We start from the raw sequence: 17,831 nt of genomic DNA, 5'->3' as shown, positions 1-17,831 counted from the left end.
TTTTATATGTCTTTGGGGAAAATGTCGTACAATGAAATCTTGCCATCGTATGGCAGAGAATTTGAACAGGCTAAGCCAAGCAAACTGTTCTCTCTCCTTCACATTCTTGAAATATAAACTGCAGAATGCCCACACGAGTAATAGTATTTTCTTGTTCCTTTTCTTTGCTACTTGGAGTTAGTTGTCTTAAGGCATTTCCCCCCAGTGATGTATATACCTCTCTTTGAATTGTGTATGTTTATTCGTAAATGTTCTCATCATGAGTGAGAATATTCAGTTAATGTTTTTTTGTTTTTTTTTTTTAACCTAGCTTTGATGCCACTTCTTTGCCTTTATAGTTTTTTTTTTTTTTTAATTTAACTGTTCGATTGTATGTTAGAGTTGAGTTGGGCAGAAAAGCAGGTGAAATATCAACTCTTAGCTGTGGATACGTAGATCTTGTTGGTGCGAGGGAATTGAAATTACTGTCTTTTCCATGGTCATCACGGTAGCCAGCTCTGGTTAGATTAACACATAAGATAAAATGACTCGCCAGATAAACCTTTAAATGATGACGCTACTGATTTATTTATTACTCTATTCATTTAATAAATACTAAACACTTACTATGCGCCAGAAAATGGTAGGATCTGGGAATGAAAATTGAGTAATAAATTCTCTTTCCTCCTGGAACTTACATCCAAGTAGACAAGACAGAAAATTAAGAAGCAAGTCACTCTGTTGTAATATGATTGCAACAAGTGCTAAGACAATAATAAAAGCAGGTCATGGAGTTCCCGTCGTGGCGCAGTGGTTAACGAATCCGACTCGGAACCATGAGGTTGCAGGTTCGGTCCCTGCCCTTGCTCAGTGGGTTAACGATCCGGCGTTGCTGTGAGCTGTGGTGTAGGTTGCAGACAAGGCTCGGATCCCGCGTTGCTGTGGCTCTGGCGTAGGCCGGAGACTACAGCTCCAATTGGACCCCTAGCCTGGGAACCTCCATATGCCGAGGGAGCGGCCCAAGAAATAGCAAAAAGACAAAAAAATAAAATAAAATAAAATAAAAAATAAAAGCAGGTCATAGCCATAGGTGGAGGGGTAATTAGAAAATGTGTTAAGGAGGTGACAGTTGAGGTAGAGATCCAAATGGAAAGAGGGGGCAAGCTTTGGGAAAGTTCCAGGCAAAGGGGAGGGCGAGCACAAGGACCCTGCTGTGGGAACATGCTTGGCATGTTTGAGGAACAGTGGAAAGGCCAGCGGGATTGGAGTAAGTGTGGCAAAGCTGAGAAAAGAGAGGAGGGCTTGTCAGGCCACGGTGAGAAATGTGTAGGGTTTCGAGCAGGAGCGTGATATGATCTAATTTATGTTTAAAAAACATTCTGTTGGCTCTTGTGGGGAAACAGATTGAACGGAAGCCAGGCCATCACCCAGAAAGGCTTTTAGAAGTCTAAACAAGGGATGGCGGTGACATGTGTTAGGGTGTGGTGGGGAATGTGGGGGAGGGCCTCCAGCTGATTGGAACTGCATGGGTCCACTTAGACACTCAGATTTTTTTCAGGGGTACATACTACTCTACCACAGGATTGTTGGAATCTGCAGATGCAGAACCACAGATAGGGAGGGCTAATTGTAAAGTTATACGTGGGTTTTTTACTGTCAGGGTTAGCACCCTAACCTCAGCGTTTTTCAAGAGCCAAGCTGTAAACGTGGGATGCATTTGTTAGGTTGATCTGTCAGCCCTCAATGATGTGGATGCAGAGAGTGTAGGCGGCTCTTTCAAAACCTTTTTCTGTGAAGGGGACCAGCGACGTAGGGTGGTCGCTGGAAGAAAACAGAGTTGGTGAAGGGTTGGTTATTTCTGACATCGATTTTCTTGTCCATAAGATGGAGATAGTAATAGTTTTTACCTCGTAGCATTTTTAAGAGAGGCTACTTTGAGGTGGTCCCTGTGAAGAGCTTAGTTTGGTGCAAAGCCCTTAGCAAGTCCTCCATGAAAGTTAGATATTAACATAATGATCAAAGACTCTCGAAAGGAATCCAGCCGTGACAGAGGCACTCGTTTATCCATCTGACGAGCATTTGGAAACCTATCAGGCCTATCTGCTCCTTTTTTTAGCTCTTCCACATTTCTTCTTTAATGTCATTGGCTGGATTTCTTGATAACCACAAACTCAAGGGCCACAGTAATTTAGTTATTGTCTTGTGAAGAGGCTCAGCTAATACAGCACCGTAAAAAAGCATGATTACTTTCCCATCACCTTCCTAAATTACATCTTTGCCAGGCCCACTACCTGAGACTGTTTGTTTCACCTGGGCCTTCAAATGCCTTTTTAGCTCAGGACTGAAACCCAGCCTAGATGAGACATAGCAGTTATTCCTAATAGCAGAACTTTTATCCTTATTGAATGAGATTTATTTTTGTTACCAGAAGTCTACAATTCACTTGAAGGACCCTTTGCTCAGAATAACTGGATTGGAAGAGTTCTTGTTGTGGCCCAGTGGGTTAAAAACCTGACTAATATCCATTAGGGTGCAGGTTCACTCCCTGGCCTTGCTCAGTGGTTTAAGGATCCAGCATTGCCACAAGCTGTGGTGTAGGTTGCAGAGTTGACCTGGATCTGGCATTGCTATGGCTGTGGTGTAGGCTGGCAGCTGCGGCTCCGATTCAACCCTTAGCCTAGAAACTTCCATGTGCTGCAGGCATGACCCTAAAAAGAAAAAAAAAATAACTGAATTGGGTTAGGTAATTTCTATATTGTCTCCATTTCAAACAAGTGTTTAGTAACTGTGGTGGACTTTAAAGAAGAAAGGACACAAATTCTTACAGCTGCACTTGAAAACATTGGGAAGAACCAGGCAAGACTAGAACAAAGGGCAAAACACACACGTCATGGGGATAGAGCAACCGTGTATGTGTAGGGAAAGGGTGACACGTGCATGTTGGAGAGGGGACCCTGAAGGGGCAGCCAGTGCATCCATGCCTTTTGGAAATGAGAATCCACCATTGGCACAGGTTTTTAGTTTTAAAAAGATAATCAGGAATTCTGTGTTTTGATATGAAGTATTCTGATTTATAATTGTTGTTTAATACATAAAATATTGCAAGGGCAAAGCAAATCATGTCTGTTGGCTGAGTGCAGCTCGCCATCATCCCCTGACCCTCTCCTAGGACCGGGTCCAGATTGTCTTCCCTTAAAGGCTACTCCAGCAGAGGAGGCCAGCTGAAAAACAGAATCAGTGAACTTTGTGAGGCATAAACAGAAGACTATGCTGACAATTTTTCTTGGAGGCTTTGTGCGCTCTTGCTTTTTCTCAGAAAAGCAATAGCCTTGGGTTAGAGAGCTTTCCTGTTACCTTCATGGGTTTGAATGGCTGGAGCATGATTCAAAGAGAAGAACCATCAAGAGAGCTGTGTCTGAGAGCTGACGTCTTTACATCTCTGGAGAGAAGGGCAGTGCATGGCGGTTGACGAGCCAGGGTTAGAGCCTGAATCGTCTGCCTCTATATTTATGAGCTGGTGCCTTTGTGGGCGTTTCTAACCCTCGTTTTCTCATGAATGAAACAGAGATAATCATGATGCCTCAGGTGGTTGTGATGAGGACAGGAGAGGGGGTCTGTGAAGCTCATTCTAAGATGGTGTGTCGGGCACAGTGAGGACTTTGTCAGTGTCAGCTTCTGCCTTTCTGGATGTTGTTGCAGTTTAAATCACCATCGTCTCTCCAGGAGCTATTGTTGGCCAACGTGGTACAGTTAAAAGACCGTAGATAATCTTGACACTAGTTCCAAAAAAAATTGCCTAAGGATTTGGCAGGAGGCGTACTGTCAGGAAGCAGTATGTCAGGACCGTTTTTATGGTCCACAGCCACAGTTGAAAATAAGGACTGCTTTTTGCTGCTGTTGCGTATTTTCTAAGACCAGCTTCTAGTTCTCTTACCTTCTGAGAGTTTTCTGATAACATAATTTGATATGGATCTGCTGCCTCTTGACCTCAGTAGCACATATACTGTTATATTTGGTTTACCAATAAAAATGTATATAGTTTGTTGTCTTTTGTGTTAGTTTCCTTAGCTTTTAAGAGGCTTATCACACTGTGGTAAATCTTCCTTTGCACGCAATATAATGCTTAGTACGACAAGCACTCAGAACTTGCATACTGATTTGATTTGCATTTTCATGATAATACATAGAGACTTTTTAGTCTTTGTTTAGCTACAACCAGCAGAGGCAGCGTGGCTTTGGGAGGGAGGAAGGGTCCTTGGGGGGCAGCACCAGGACCTGTGGTGGGAGGCTGGCTTGAGAGTCTGTGTCCGGTTTCTGTCCCTGAGCCCCTGCACAAATATTAACTTTCCAACCTAAGCACTGGGACAGAAGCTGCCAGCATCCAGGCAGTTGAATTCATCACTGACTTATTACACAATGTAGGTGGACACATGGATGTTAAAATAAAATATGTCAGGAAGTTAGTAGAATTCTTTGAAAAGTTTAGAATCTCTGATTTATTTTTTGCAAAGCAAATATCCACAGGCTCTGAAACAGAATTTTAAGTTAAAGATAAATCATATTCTATGGAAAACACTGTTTACCTAGGAAACATGAGATAAAGCAATCATTAATAAAGACCATTTTAAAATAACTTTATCCTTATACTTGAACAGACACAATACATACGTACATAAATAGGCGTTTTGAATCATGTACAAATCATGAAGCTACTTTTGCTACTTTGTGTGACACCCATGAGTTTCAGGAAATTTCAAAGGAAACATTAAAATGATAGTGTACAAATTTACATTTAAATTCCAACTTACCTAAAATCTATTTGCCTGAAGAGTGAAATCATTTCATTTTAGAAAATTTGTTTCATAATCATCAGTTATAGATGTACAAAAATTTAATGTTCAAAATTATTTATCTGAACTATATCACAGAGGTCTTATAGCCTATGAAACACTCTTAATAGCTCCAGTAATGGTTACATCAGTGGAAAGATTCTGCTCAAAATTAAAAATTCCTTACAATCTTGCATTTGTCAAGTGCAACTAACATTGCTTTCAATTATATTGTTTGAAAAAAATGTAAATTTTGATGATCTAATAAATGAATTTCAGAAAACTAAGGCAGAATAATCTTATGACCAATCAAGATTTTACATTAGCCAAGTATTTTTGCATCATATAAAATTATGGCACCAAAAAGATAATTTCTTGCAATTTGTAAGTTTAGGTTATTATTCACTATTATACCTGTTATGTTTTATAAGTGTAAAATACTTTTAAAGAAAACTTCATATTTTAGTGTCTGTGATGGGATTCTTCCTGCCCTTTTTTTTTTTTTTTTTTTTTTTTTAAACAAGGGGACCACATTTTCATTTTGCTGAGAGGGAGGCTGGAGCGGATATACTGAAGATTTGTGGGGAGAGGGGAAAGTTTAGGATGGTTGTCTGGACAGAGGGAGTGTGTGTGGACCAGGGCGCAGCTACTGAGTTCAATGCGCACACCATGTCTTCAGGAAGCCCATTCATGCTCAGAGACAAAACCCGAAGCTGTGAGATGGAAGAAAAATACCGTCCTGGTAGACTCAACCTGTGCAGGGCTCTCCTCTTCATTTCGAATCACTGCTTCCCATTATTTTCCGCAGCTGGCTCAGTTCCTTCCATTTAACTGATGGCTTTGAAATCATGCCCCTTTTGATCCTTTGGGAGGCAAAGAAAGTGACCTGCCATCGAACCGTCTGTTTATTAGTGGATGTTTCCTCAGTTTCACAAAGCTTTAGAATGACTGCTTTTAGGAAGACTCAAACTTGTTGCTGAGGGCTCATCTGTCTCAAAGATGGTATCATTCTTCTAGACACAGATTGAAACTGGGCCCCTTAGGCTACGCCTATGTATATATATTTACATATGTATATATTTATTTCTCAGTCTAATTTTAAAAGTGAGAATGACTTAAAATTTTCAAATTGGAAAATGCTTCTTGAGATGTATTAGAATTGCCCACATTTATTTCTTTAAGTCGTATTTTAAATGATATTTGTATTCTAGGTATAATACTTCTTTTTTTTTCCCTGTCTTTTTAGGGCCGCACTCGCGGCATGTGGAGATTCCCAGGCTAGGGGTCTAATCGGAGCTGTAGCCGCCAGCCTACCCCAGAGCCACAGCAATGCCAGAGCCGAGCTGCGTCTGTGACCTACACCACAGCTCATGGCAACACCGGATCCTTAACCCACTGAGTGAGGCCAGGGATTGAACCCACACCCTCATGGATACTAGTTGAATTCATTAACCACTGAGCCACGACGGGAACTCCAAGGTATAATATTTTTGATGTAGAAGTTTCCTGATGGGTTAAGGATCTGACACTGCTTCCCTAGCACAGGTTTGATCCCTGGCCTGGGAACTTTGGCATGCCATGGGTGCAGCCAAAAGAAAAAAAATACTGTTTTTTTTTGTTTTGTTTTGTTTATTTGTTTTTTGTTTTTGTTTTTTTCCTTTTCTAGGGCCACTCCCTCGGCATATGGAGGTTCCCAGGCTAGAAGTCAAATTGGAGCTGCAGCTGCCGGCCTACGCCAGAGCCACAGCAACACGGAATCTGAGCCACATCTGGGACCTACACCACAGCTCACGGCAACACCGGATCCTTAACCCATTGAGCGAGGCCAGGGATCAAACCTACAACCTCATGGTTCCTAGTCAGATTCATTAACCACTGTTCCACAGTGGGAACTCCAAAAAATACTGCCGATGCAGTGATTTGATACAGCAGAACTTGGCTTTCCTTAAAGACTCAGAATTATTATAAAGTATCAACTGAAGCTCATGTTATAAAAGATAATAAAATAAAAATCTACCAACATTGAAAAGTACCAATATCAGTTATTTGCACCTTTCCAACCATTTCTGTTTAAGTTGCCTTTTAAGATTTAAATGAACTATTTTTTTAAAATTCCTTTTTCTTTTACAACCTCTTGTTCCATTTTTGTGATGAGTTATGGGGCTTTGAAATTGTCATGAGGCAGAAAGTATGATAAAGGAAGCATACAAATAGATTTTTTTTAAAAATGAGCTTATGGAAGGCACTGCGCCTTCCAATATGTGACATCTTTATTTCTGTCTTTGTAGCGTATTCCTGTAAACTGTTATCAGGTCACATGCTTCATATTCAGTTGAATGCAAATTCATTAGAGGTAAGTGATTTTTAAAAATTATTATTTAATATGATTGTAACCAACTTGTTACTTGAGGGTTACCCAGCGCCTTAAAATCTACGTAAGATTTCAACTTCTACTTTAGTCCATTGGAAAGTCTGGGTATCCCCCATGATTCTTTCTGAAGAATCTGAAAATTCTGGTTTTCTGTTCTATGGCACCTCTGGTTCCCACTTATTCTTCCCTCTGTTTGAGGCTAGTCCTTTATCTCCCCGCTGGTGTCAGACCAAATTCCGCATTCAGATCCTTCGTTTTTAAAATGGAAAAAAGAGGGGGAAAAAAATCTGTCTATATAGCAGTCTTTATTAACAGTTTGAGAAGATAGATGGCATTTAAACTGCAAGAATGAAACGAATTTAGAATCCAATATTGAATATCTTTGCCCTTAAAAGTTAAATGGCTAGTATTTATTTTCAATTACTTTTTTTTACTGTGTAATTTTCTTAGACTCATTTTTAAAGAATTTTAAATAGGTTTCACCTATGCTTTTTCCAACATGTCCTTTTTTTTTTTTTTAAATGTAGATCTGAGTTTCTGACATCATTCTTCTTCTCTATGAAAAACTTTAAAAATTATTTCTTACAGGCAGGTCTGCTGGTGATGAATTTTCTGCTTTTGTCTGTCTGAGAAAGTCTTTATTTCTCTTTCACTGTAGAAGATAATTTCATTGGATATAAAATTCTAGATTGGTTTTCTTCTGCTTTCAGTACTTTAAATATGTCGCTCTCTTCTTAAGTGTAAGGTTTCAGATGAGAAGTGTGCTATTTCTTGTCTTTATTTCTCTACAGGTAAGGTGGTCCCCTTACCAACCCCCTGCTCTGGATTCTTGCAAGATTTCCTCTTTGTCTTTGGTTTTATGCAGTTTGAACATGATATGCCTAGGTGTAGATTTTTGGTATTTATCCTGATTGGTGTTTCCTGAGCTTCCTGGGTTTTTGCTTTTGTGTCTGCTATTAATTGTGTACTATTGATTAGTACTCAAACTTGTCTTTCTGTTCTGTTCTCTCTCCTCATTTTGGCATTCCAATTACTGGTGTGTTAAACCTTTTAAATTGTCCCACAGTTCTCAGATATTCTATTCTGAGGTTTTTTTTTTTTTTTTTTTTTTTTTCTCTTCGAATTTCAGTTGGGCAGTTTCTGTTAAATAGCTTTAAGCTCATTAATTCTTTCCTCAGCTGTGTGCAGTCTACTTTTAATCCATAAAAGTCATTCACTATTTCTGTTACAGTGTGTTTTTTACAGAGTTTTCACGGCCATATTGGTGTGGTGGTAAGTTAGGTTGGAGAGGGAGTGTTCTATGATCTTACGATTAAATCTCGGTCTTTAAGTGAAACCGTGCCCCTGTGTCTTCATTAGTGTTTCTTAGTGCTTTCTTTCTCCCCTTAGGTGAGCCAGGGAGGCTGGAGGGGGCTAGAATTGGGTAAATGCCCTTCCCTCTAGATAGATAAGGCTTGTATACTCTTTAACCTCAGAGACCAGGCTTTTATAATGGTACATGGTCTGGGCATATTTCTCAATGGTTACTCTCCCCCTCCTCCTGCTGAGCCATGAGGGGAGTTTTTTTTTTTTGTTTTTTTTTTTTTTACTTTTTACCATGAGAACCTGGTGAGGTTCCTAGAGGTAAACCCACAAAAGTGTCAGGGCCATCCACTAAGATTGCAACCCAAAGAGTTTCTGTTTTTCACGCTGGTCCACAGTCTCCAACAATTCTTCAGAATTACCAGGTAAGTGTTCCTACTAGTTTATAGTTCCAGCTTCTGCTCCAGATAAACAGAGCTCAGCTGCAATTCTCTGTCTTCATATGTCTCTCCAGATTTTGGGGTGGCACTTGTCCTGTAACTGCAGTACCCAGATGGGTCCAAACAGAATTGACTCTCAGTGTGTCCAGGTTTTGTTCTGTAAGAACGGCAGTGGCAAATTCAAGTTCTTTACATATCATTGCTGAAATCCGAGTGCCATAGGCTAACTTTTGACCTTCAATTTATGTATTTATTAAAAAATTTTTAAAGTATAGTTGATTTACAATGTTCTGTCAATTTCTGCTGTACAGAAAAGTGACCCAGTCGTGTATACACACACACACACACACACACACACACACACACTCACATTCTTTTTCTCACACTATCTTCCATCGTAGTCTAGCCCAAGAGACTGGATGTAGGTCCCTGTGCTGTACAGTAGGACCTCATTGCTTCTCCATTCTAAATGGAATAGCGTGCATCTACTAGCCCCAAACTTCCCGTCCGTCCCACTCCCTCCCCCTTTTCACCTTGATTGTAAATAATTTAAGTTTGTACAATGGACAGTAGTCAAGCTTTTTAGAGGAGCGAACAGTATGAAAGGTCTTATTGTAGTTCTTGGTGTCGCATATATATTATATGTGTATGTAATCTTAAATTTAAAACATCTTACAAGGAAATGCACATATTTAATGTATGCGGTTTGGAGGGTTTGACACAGGCATAAACACATGAAACCATCACCACAGTCGAGGTAGCTCGTGTCTATCACCTCCGAGTGTCTCTTTGTGCTGCCTCCTTTTCTTGTAGGAAGGACACTCAGGATTTGCCCTCTTTGCAAATGTTTCCGTGCACGATGCAGCGTGGTTAAGTATAGTCACGGTGTTGCACACAAATCTCTAGAACTCGTTTATCCTGCCTAAACTGAGACCCAGCGTTATAGATGTTCACCCCTTTAGTCTGTCCCCATCTTGTAAATTTTTCCAAAAATTCTCTGAAATTCCTCATCTGCTGTTAGCACCCTTCCGACGAAGAATTCACTCCTCCTCATATTCCTTTTCAAGGCAGCTTGATTGAGATATAATTCATGTAGCATAAAATTCATTTGTTTAAAGTACCTAATTCAATACATTTTAATGTATCTACAGATACATGCAAGCATCGCCAGAATCAATCTTAGAACATTTTCATCATCTTCTAAAAGACGCTGTGGCCTTAGCCGCCGCCTCCCTCATCCACCTGCCTCGGCCCCTCCGCAACACTAATCGACCTTCTAGTTCTGTGGGTTCGCCTGTCGTGGTCTTTGCATGTAGGTCAGGTCATATCTCACGCAGCCTTTTGGGACCGGCTCTTTTTACTTACCAGTACATTTTCACCGTTCATCCATGTTGTGCCTTTTTATGACTAAAGAATATTTCATTGTTTGGGCAGACTGTATTTTATCTATCCATTCATCAGCTTGTTTCTGCTTCTAGGCAATTGTGATTGTCCAAGTTTTTGTGCAGACATGTGTTCTCGTTTCCCTTGACTGTATGTGGAATGAGTGGAATTGCTGGGTCATCCAGCAGCTCTGTGCTTAGCTGTGTGAGCAGTTGCCAGATTGTGTTCCAGAAGGGCTGCACGGCTTTACGTCCTCACCACCAGTGTGCAGCTGAGAGTCTGCACATCCTGATCAACACCTGTAATTATCTCAGTTGTTGATTCTCGTCACGTTGGTGGGCATGAAGTGCTTCTGACTGGCATTTACTTGGTGGCCAATGATGCCAAGCATGTATTCATGTTATTTATTTACTTTTAAATTTCATGTCTTTTTTTTTTTTTTCTTTTTAGGGCCACACCTGTGGCATATAGAAGTTCCTGGGCTAGGGATTGAATAGAAGCGGCAGGTGCTGGCCTACACCACAGCCACAGCCACAGCCACACCAGATCCCAGCCATATCTGTGACTAACACTGCTGCTTGTGGTGACGCCAGATCCTTAACCCACTGAGCAAGGCTAGGGATTGAACCTGCATCCTCATGGATACTAGTTAGGTTCTTAACCCACTGAACCACAATGGGAACTCCTTAAATTTCATTCCTGTGAGATTTTCAAAGGGAAGAAAGAGGGAAACATATGCCTTAGCCTACCGTTTTGACTCAAAAGGTCTCTTCATTTATATTTAAAATGATAGAAATAAAGTGATTCCCCCCCCCTTTGTTTCAGGCAACACAGCAAATGATTGATCAGAACTGCCAAGATCTTGGGGCCTTGTTAGGTAAAGAAAATGACCTGGCCCTAATCATTGATGGCAAAACATTGAAGCATGCCCTCCACTTTGAAGTTAAGAAGAGCTTCCTTAATCTGGCCCTCTCGTGCAGGGCAGTGTTATGTTGTAGGTAAGAATACAGTCACTGCTGTTTTATTTCCTGCTCTACTTAATATTGTTTATGTAAAAAACCCCATAAATTTGAAAATAGAAGGTTTTGTAGAGACAAAGTTCCTTACTGGGAAAGTATATGCTGAAACTGAAATGAAAGTTCTGAATTTAATTCTAATGGTCAGGCTTAAGATTTACTCAAAAGCAGTTTATAATTTTTCAGCGGTACTCTGTTTATCAATGTATTGGCCAAACGAAAGAAGTCTTTTGGTTGGAACAAAGGCCCTCAGTTTCTTCACAGGGAGGGGCACATTTGAACAAATTCCCTGACACCTGGAGGAAAATGAAGTTATGAGGGGGAGTGCAAGTGAAAACATTATTTTAAAAAGCAAATCCAGGTGTTCCGCTGTGGAGCCACAGGATCAGCGGCATCTTGGGAGTGCTGGGACACAGATTCAGACCGTGGCTTAAGGATCCGACGTTGCTGCTGCTGTGGCTTAGGTTGCAACTGTGCCTCAGATCTGATCTCTGGCCTGGGAACTCCACATGCAGCAGAGTGGCCAAAAAAGAAAAAAGAAAGAAAAAAGAAAAGAAGCAGCAGCAGCAGCAAATCTGGAGTTCCTGTTGTGGCTCAGTGGGTTAAGAACCCAACTAGTATCCATGAGGATGCAAATTTGAGCCTTGGCCTTGCTCAGTGGGTTAAGGATCTGGTGTTGCTGTGGCTGTGGTGTAGGCTGGCAGCTGCAGTTCCCATTGGACCCCAGGCCTGTATGCTGCAGGTGTAGCCCTAAAAAATAAATAAAATAAAATAAAATAAAGCAGATCATCTACAGTCAAGACAGCTGGAACTGAGAAAATAACGAAACTATGCACAGAATAGTTGTTCTTTGCCACTCAAAGATATAAATGGACCAGTTGTTAAGACATATTGTGCCCTGAACTTCTAACTATTGTTTCAGGCGCACTCCTCCCTCCCTGAGATCCACTCCATGCTTCACGTGTTTCCTCTAAGGGTCTCGCTGTGTTCACATTTGTTCTGCATCTACAAAAACACTCAGCAATGTCTGTTCTTCACGCTTCTCGCTTGAGAGGTCTGTAGTTTGGCCTTCAGGATTCGTTGTGACCTAGTCTTTTATGAGTTAGAACTGACAGAGATGATGGCAGCTGGACTCACACCCGGCTTAGGCGAGAAGGGCATTGATGAGCTCACAGAGCTGAGGGCTCTGAGTAGAACTGACTTCCAGAGAAGCAAGCAAACTCATCAGTAATCAAGTCACCGGACTTGTTTAACTATTCAGATTCAGTTAACCAGTTTCCATTTTGCATCAGAACCACAGTTTAAGGATGTCCCCCTTTTTCTCTGCTCAAACTCTCTCCTCCTGCTGGGGGGCCCTGGAGGGTCAGGCAGGGCGGGATATAGCGGAGAGGCAGAGGGAGGGCCTGGTTTTGCACTAGGGACGGTTTCTCCAGCAGGCAGCTTGCTGTGAGCTCTTGGTGCTTTGTCCTAGATCTGGCTTCACTCATGGTTTGATGTGGGGCTCAGACAGTGTCTCCTCTGTGATTCTCGCGGTGCAGGCTTTGTCCCCAGGTGGGCTCCCCTTTGGGCAGATGGTTGGGGGTGGCAGGTCTGAGCCTCACATCCTCGTAGGAGTGCATCCGTAGGAAGATTTGCAAACGCTCTCTCCCGGAAATCTCAGCACATAGGACCTCATCTCTCACTGGCTCTGAACTTAAATGCTTTTGCTGTCAGGAGCCTAAAACGAGACACGAAACAAAGGGGTTGTTTACTGCTGGTAACAGTGAAAGGGCCGCCGTACCCGTGACGTCTATAGGGATCTGAGGAGGGGGTGGTCCCGGAACCTGGAAGGAGAGCCCTGCAGCGTGGGCTGCCCCCAGGGGAGGAGCAGGGCACTGTGCTGGACAGGTGAGCTGCAGGGGGCATTGCAGGGAGGGCCAGGCGGTGACCAGCCTGACCTTACCCTCCTCCCTTTCCAGCTTCTGCAGGGGGCAGGGGGCACTCACCAGCCAGCACAGCTGTGACCTTAGTGCTCAGTTATCCAGGTTATGCGACCTAGTGCCTTGCCTTCCCTGTGTCGCCAGTCTTAAGTGCCCGCCCGCAAATACCACAGTCTCATATGAAAGTGGTCATCAGACTCAGTGGTGAAGTTGTCATCATTGCAGGGATCTGGTAAAAGAACCGCTATCTCTTCACAGAACCTAGACTCACAAATGGCTTCTAACATCTTCTACTTTGGAAACTTTCTCTCTCTCTCTTTTTTTTTTTGTTTTTTTTTTGCTTTTTTATTTAGGGCGGCACCCATGGCATATGAAGGTTCCCTGGCTAGGGGTGGAATTGGAGCTGTAGCTGCTGGACTGCACCACAGCCACAGCAATGCCAGCCAGATCCAAGCCACAGCTCATGGCAATGCTGGATCCTTAACCCACTGAGCGAGGCCAGGGATCGAACCTGCGTCCTCATGGATGCTTGTCAGATTCATTAACCACTGAGCCACAACGGGAACTCCTGGAAACTTTTCATACTATACCTACAATATGTGAGTTTACTTCTTTATATTCTCTTCATTATGAAGCATAAATTTTCTCCAGCTTCTGCCTTAAAATTTGGAGCGTGTCCTAATCAAGGAATCCTTTTTCTCAACTCAGTTTTTAATACTCTCACCTGAAGGTTGAAAGATTAAACTTAAGTCATTTTTAGGAGCTCTTTTGTGGGAAAAGAATGATAGTGAGGTCATTTGCTTACTAGAAAATAAAACCTTTTGATAGAAGTGTGTGTCTCATTTGCTAAGAGGATGAATAAGTGAGACATGAAGAGATAAAGGTTTTCTTTCTTTCGTTGGCGTGTCCCTAAATATTTTATGGGTAGGGCAGGGTCTGTTATCCTGAAATTCGTCAGGAGTATTAGGTTTGCTCTCACAGCTTGTCTCAAAAAAAAAAAAAAAAAAAAAAAGAAAAACCCACCAGTGATGTGTCCTCACTTGCACTGGACACGAAAGGGAGAGACACGTCTGCCGCTTGAAGTCACTCGGCTTTTCTCTGCTGCTGTTGCCTCCGCACAACCTTGGTGCTCCTGACTGAGCCTTTTTGTGTTTGTGTCTCCTTGTATTTTTCAAGCAGCTTGGTTTTCAAAGGCTGCTGTATATTCCATGCTTTGGTTAAACGCCTTCACTTGGCTTCAGAAGCAGCGGCCGATCCCGTCTTCCCCTCCTGTACGTAGGCACCTAAGTTGATACCGCAGCCCCGTGCTGGTGCTGCACGCCGGGGAGCGGAGGGGAAGGTGGCAAAGGAAGAGTTTATCTCCGGGGCAGTGGGGCTGCCAGTATCGTGGGCGTTAAAGAAGCTGCTCTGTGTTTTTCTGTTTTTGTTTTCCTCTTTTTATGGCTGCACCTGCGGCATATGGAAGCCCCTGGGTGAGGGGTGGAATCAGAGCTGCAGCTGCCGGCCTGCAGCATAGCCCTGGGCAGCACTGGTTCCGAGCCACCTCTGTGAACTTTGCTGTAACTTTTGCCGACACCAGATCCTTAACCTGTGGAATGAGGCTTGGGATTGAACGTGAGTCCTGTCGAGAGTATGTTGGGTCCTTCACCTGCTGAGCCACAGTGGGAACTGCTTCTTGTTGTTGCTTTAAACTCTGTTCTTTTGTTTTTATGTTTTTGTTTTGCTTTTCTTTTTGTTTTTGGTGCAGATCGGTGGGAGCTTTCTTACTTCTGTGAAAAGCTTAGTTCACGAATTGAGAAATTTACCAATAACTGCCCTTTAAATGTGGCTGCCTGGAGATGACTGCTGTAAAATGAACCAAAGCAAAGCACTAAAAAGTGGTTGCTTCTGTTTTGTTTTTGTTTTTTCTTCCAGATTATCTCCCCTCCAGAAGGCTGAGATAGTGGACTTGGTTAAGAGCCACGTAAGGGCCATCACCCTGGCCATCGGGGACGGGGCCAACGATGTGGGCATGATCCAGACGGCCCACGTGGGCGTGGGGATCAGCGGGAACGAGGGCATGCAGGCCACCAACAACTCGGACTACGCCATCGCCCAGGTCTGCTGTGGAGACCTGCGTGCAGGTTTTTTGTGTGGACAGAGTTTTTAGTTCCTTTGGGCGAATACCCAGCTGTGTAGTCACTGGATGGTATGGCAGAAGTGTGTTCTGCTTCAGAGGAGACTGCCAAGCCGTCTCCCGCGGTGGCTGTCCCGTGTGGGGGAGGGCATCTAAGAGGAGTGCGTGGCCCTGGGATGTAGCCCTCCTGTGTGTTTGTATGCCCGTCCTTGGCTATGCCACAAGAATGCCCGGCTCTGCATTTTAATATTTCCCTTTGAAGAACAGTTTCATGAACAACGGCGATACTGTGGAACAGCCCCTTCATCGGTAGTTTAATGTTGGCTTTTCACAGATGTACCACTTTATCACGTTTGAGCCATGCTCAGTACCTCTCTTACTCCTGCCGGACTGAGGACCCCTGGGAATAACCCGGCCTCTGGCTAGGCAGTCCCCGAGGGGCTGCTCTCAGGTGGCTGTTCTCTGGGAGGCCGGGGGTTTAGTTGTCTGTCCGCAGGTAAGTGGGTGCCTCAAACTAGAGAGGCCACAACATGGATTGTTCGGGTTCTGCCGCATAGACAGAAAGCCTGTGGCCCCAGTGTCTGAATCCGATCAGTTCTAGAGTCTTCTTCTTACTCAGGATTAAGTGTTGTGGCTTTATAGGTGGGAAACCCGGGGCTCCTGTGTACAGGGGTCTCGGGTAAGGAAACTCTGCAGACCACCCGCAGGGCCCCTGCCTGTAGCTTCGGAAGTGGCCGCTCCAAACTCCCGTTTCCTTCCCTTCACTGCCAGAGGCCGCCGGGTTCTTCGCGCTTCCTGCGGGCTCGGTGATTCCGTGTGGCACACGCCCTGGCCTGTCCACCACCACAGACCCACCGCGGGCAGGAATGCAGTGTGCCATCACCTGAAGCACGCCCAGGGAGGGTGAATCCAGCCTTCTCTTTTTAAACCACTTCGTAAAGCGGTGGAGAATCGGCAGACTCTTCCAAGCTAAGGTCTGAAGGAAGGAGAGAGGCAGGCAGGGTGATGGGCCAGCCCCCGGCCGGCCGTGGGCCTCGGCAGCAGAAGCCCAGCCTGCGCCTCCGTGCCCTTGTTCGCGGCCCGCTTTTCCAGGCGGCAGCTGTGATCGGCAGGCCGTGCAGGCTCCAGGCTCGCTCTCCTCCCTTCCACCCTGAGTGTCCACACCGAGCCAGGCACTCGTGCGGGAGGCTGATCTGATTCGGGCGTCGGCCCCTTTGTGTTGAATGATAGCGCTTTGAGACGCATCGACTCTTTCCGTCTTGCTCTTGCCCCGAGAGCAGCCTAGACTCGAGCTGGCGGGGAGGGGGGCTTCCGCCGCAGTGGGGCCCTTATTCTCCCCCAGAATGTGTCTTGTCCCCAGGGCCGCGGGGGACACTCTCCCGCCCTCAGGGGGGCTGTACCCGAGGGGCCAGCCTTTTCCTCTGCCGCCTCTTCTCACACACGGCTCCCTCCGCAGAGAGGAGCCGTGGAACACCCGGCTTGGGCCGAGATCCTTTTCTTCTCAGCCTAATAAACATCATTGGCTTCTTCCTCCCTCAGCTTCTTAAGAGTCTGAAACCATCCCAAGAAATACAACTTTGACTTAGAACGTCTTTTTTTTTTTTTTTTTCCCTCCCTGCAGATAAATCAGTGCAAAGCTAGAAACTGAGGCTGTAGAAATGTTGTCTGTACAGGCTCGTTCCATATCAAGTTCTAGGTAAAAACAAGCCGTCCTTCTTGAATTCACTTCTTTCAGCGGAGCTGTGCATTTTATGACTCTGCCCCCCCATCCTGACGTCATGCTCTGAACTCTTAAGCAGTCTTTTTTGAAAGGCTGTTTTCTCCCCGTATGTATCAGCTTATGCCACGTTGAAGTCACTGCTTCATTTTCACAGTCACTAAATTACCAAGTTGCCTTGTTTCGGGGAATAACTCTCCCGAACATTAGTTCATTCAAGAAATGTTTCCTGAGTGCCTCCCACACCTTAGGCCTGTTTCTGGGTGTTTGGGCCTCATCCGTGAAGGAGATAAACAGTGAGCCCTGCTCTAACAGAGCTTCCGTTCTGGGAGACAGAAGTACACAGTAATTGGGAGTTCCCGGAGTGGCGCAGTGGAAACGAATCACCAGGAACCATGAGGTTGCTGGTTTGATCCCTGGCCTCGCTCAGTGGGTTAAGGATCTGGCGCTGCCCTGAGCTGTGGTGCAGGTTGCAGACACGGCTCGATCCCGTGTTGCTGTGGCTCTGGCGTAGGCCAGTGGCTACAGCTCCGATTCAACCCCTAGCCTGGGAACCTCCATATGCCGTGGATGTGGCCCTAAAAAGATGGAAAAAAAAAAAAAGAAAGAAATAAACAGTAATTATGTAAGCAGTGAAGTCTTTTGTTGGAAAGTGCTAAGTGCTATGGAAAAGGAAAACAGAGGAGGGCAGGGCAGCGTAGGAGAGCTGGAGAAATCACAGGTTACCTCCTTTTCAATTTCAGTCGTTCTTTTTGTGTT

The 17,831-nt window shown here is 44.1% G+C and overlaps 1 protein-coding gene across 1 annotated transcript in view; it reads left to right on the top strand.

The window, feature by feature from the left end:
- Nucleotides 1-17,831, top strand: part of LOC100625134 (phospholipid-transporting ATPase IB) — a 161,506-nt gene that overhangs the window by 88,143 nt on the left and 55,532 nt on the right. Inside the window, exons 25-27 of the mRNA XM_021065491.1 lie at nt 7,097-7,161; nt 11,130-11,302; nt 15,154-15,337. Coding sequence (XP_020921150.1) covers nt 7,097-7,161; nt 11,130-11,302; nt 15,154-15,337 — 422 coding nt within the window. The remainder of the gene's footprint in view (nt 1-7,096; nt 7,162-11,129; nt 11,303-15,153; nt 15,338-17,831) is intronic.

The sequence above is a fragment of the Sus scrofa genome, chromosome 11 (genome assembly GCF_000003025.6).
Source record: "Sus scrofa isolate TJ Tabasco breed Duroc chromosome 11, Sscrofa11.1, whole genome shotgun sequence".
In the NCBI taxonomy this organism is placed as follows: Eukaryota; Metazoa; Chordata; class Mammalia; order Artiodactyla; family Suidae; genus Sus; species Sus scrofa.
The sequence above is the reverse complement of the archived record's forward strand: the minus strand, read 5'-3'. Positions and strand labels throughout refer to the sequence as shown.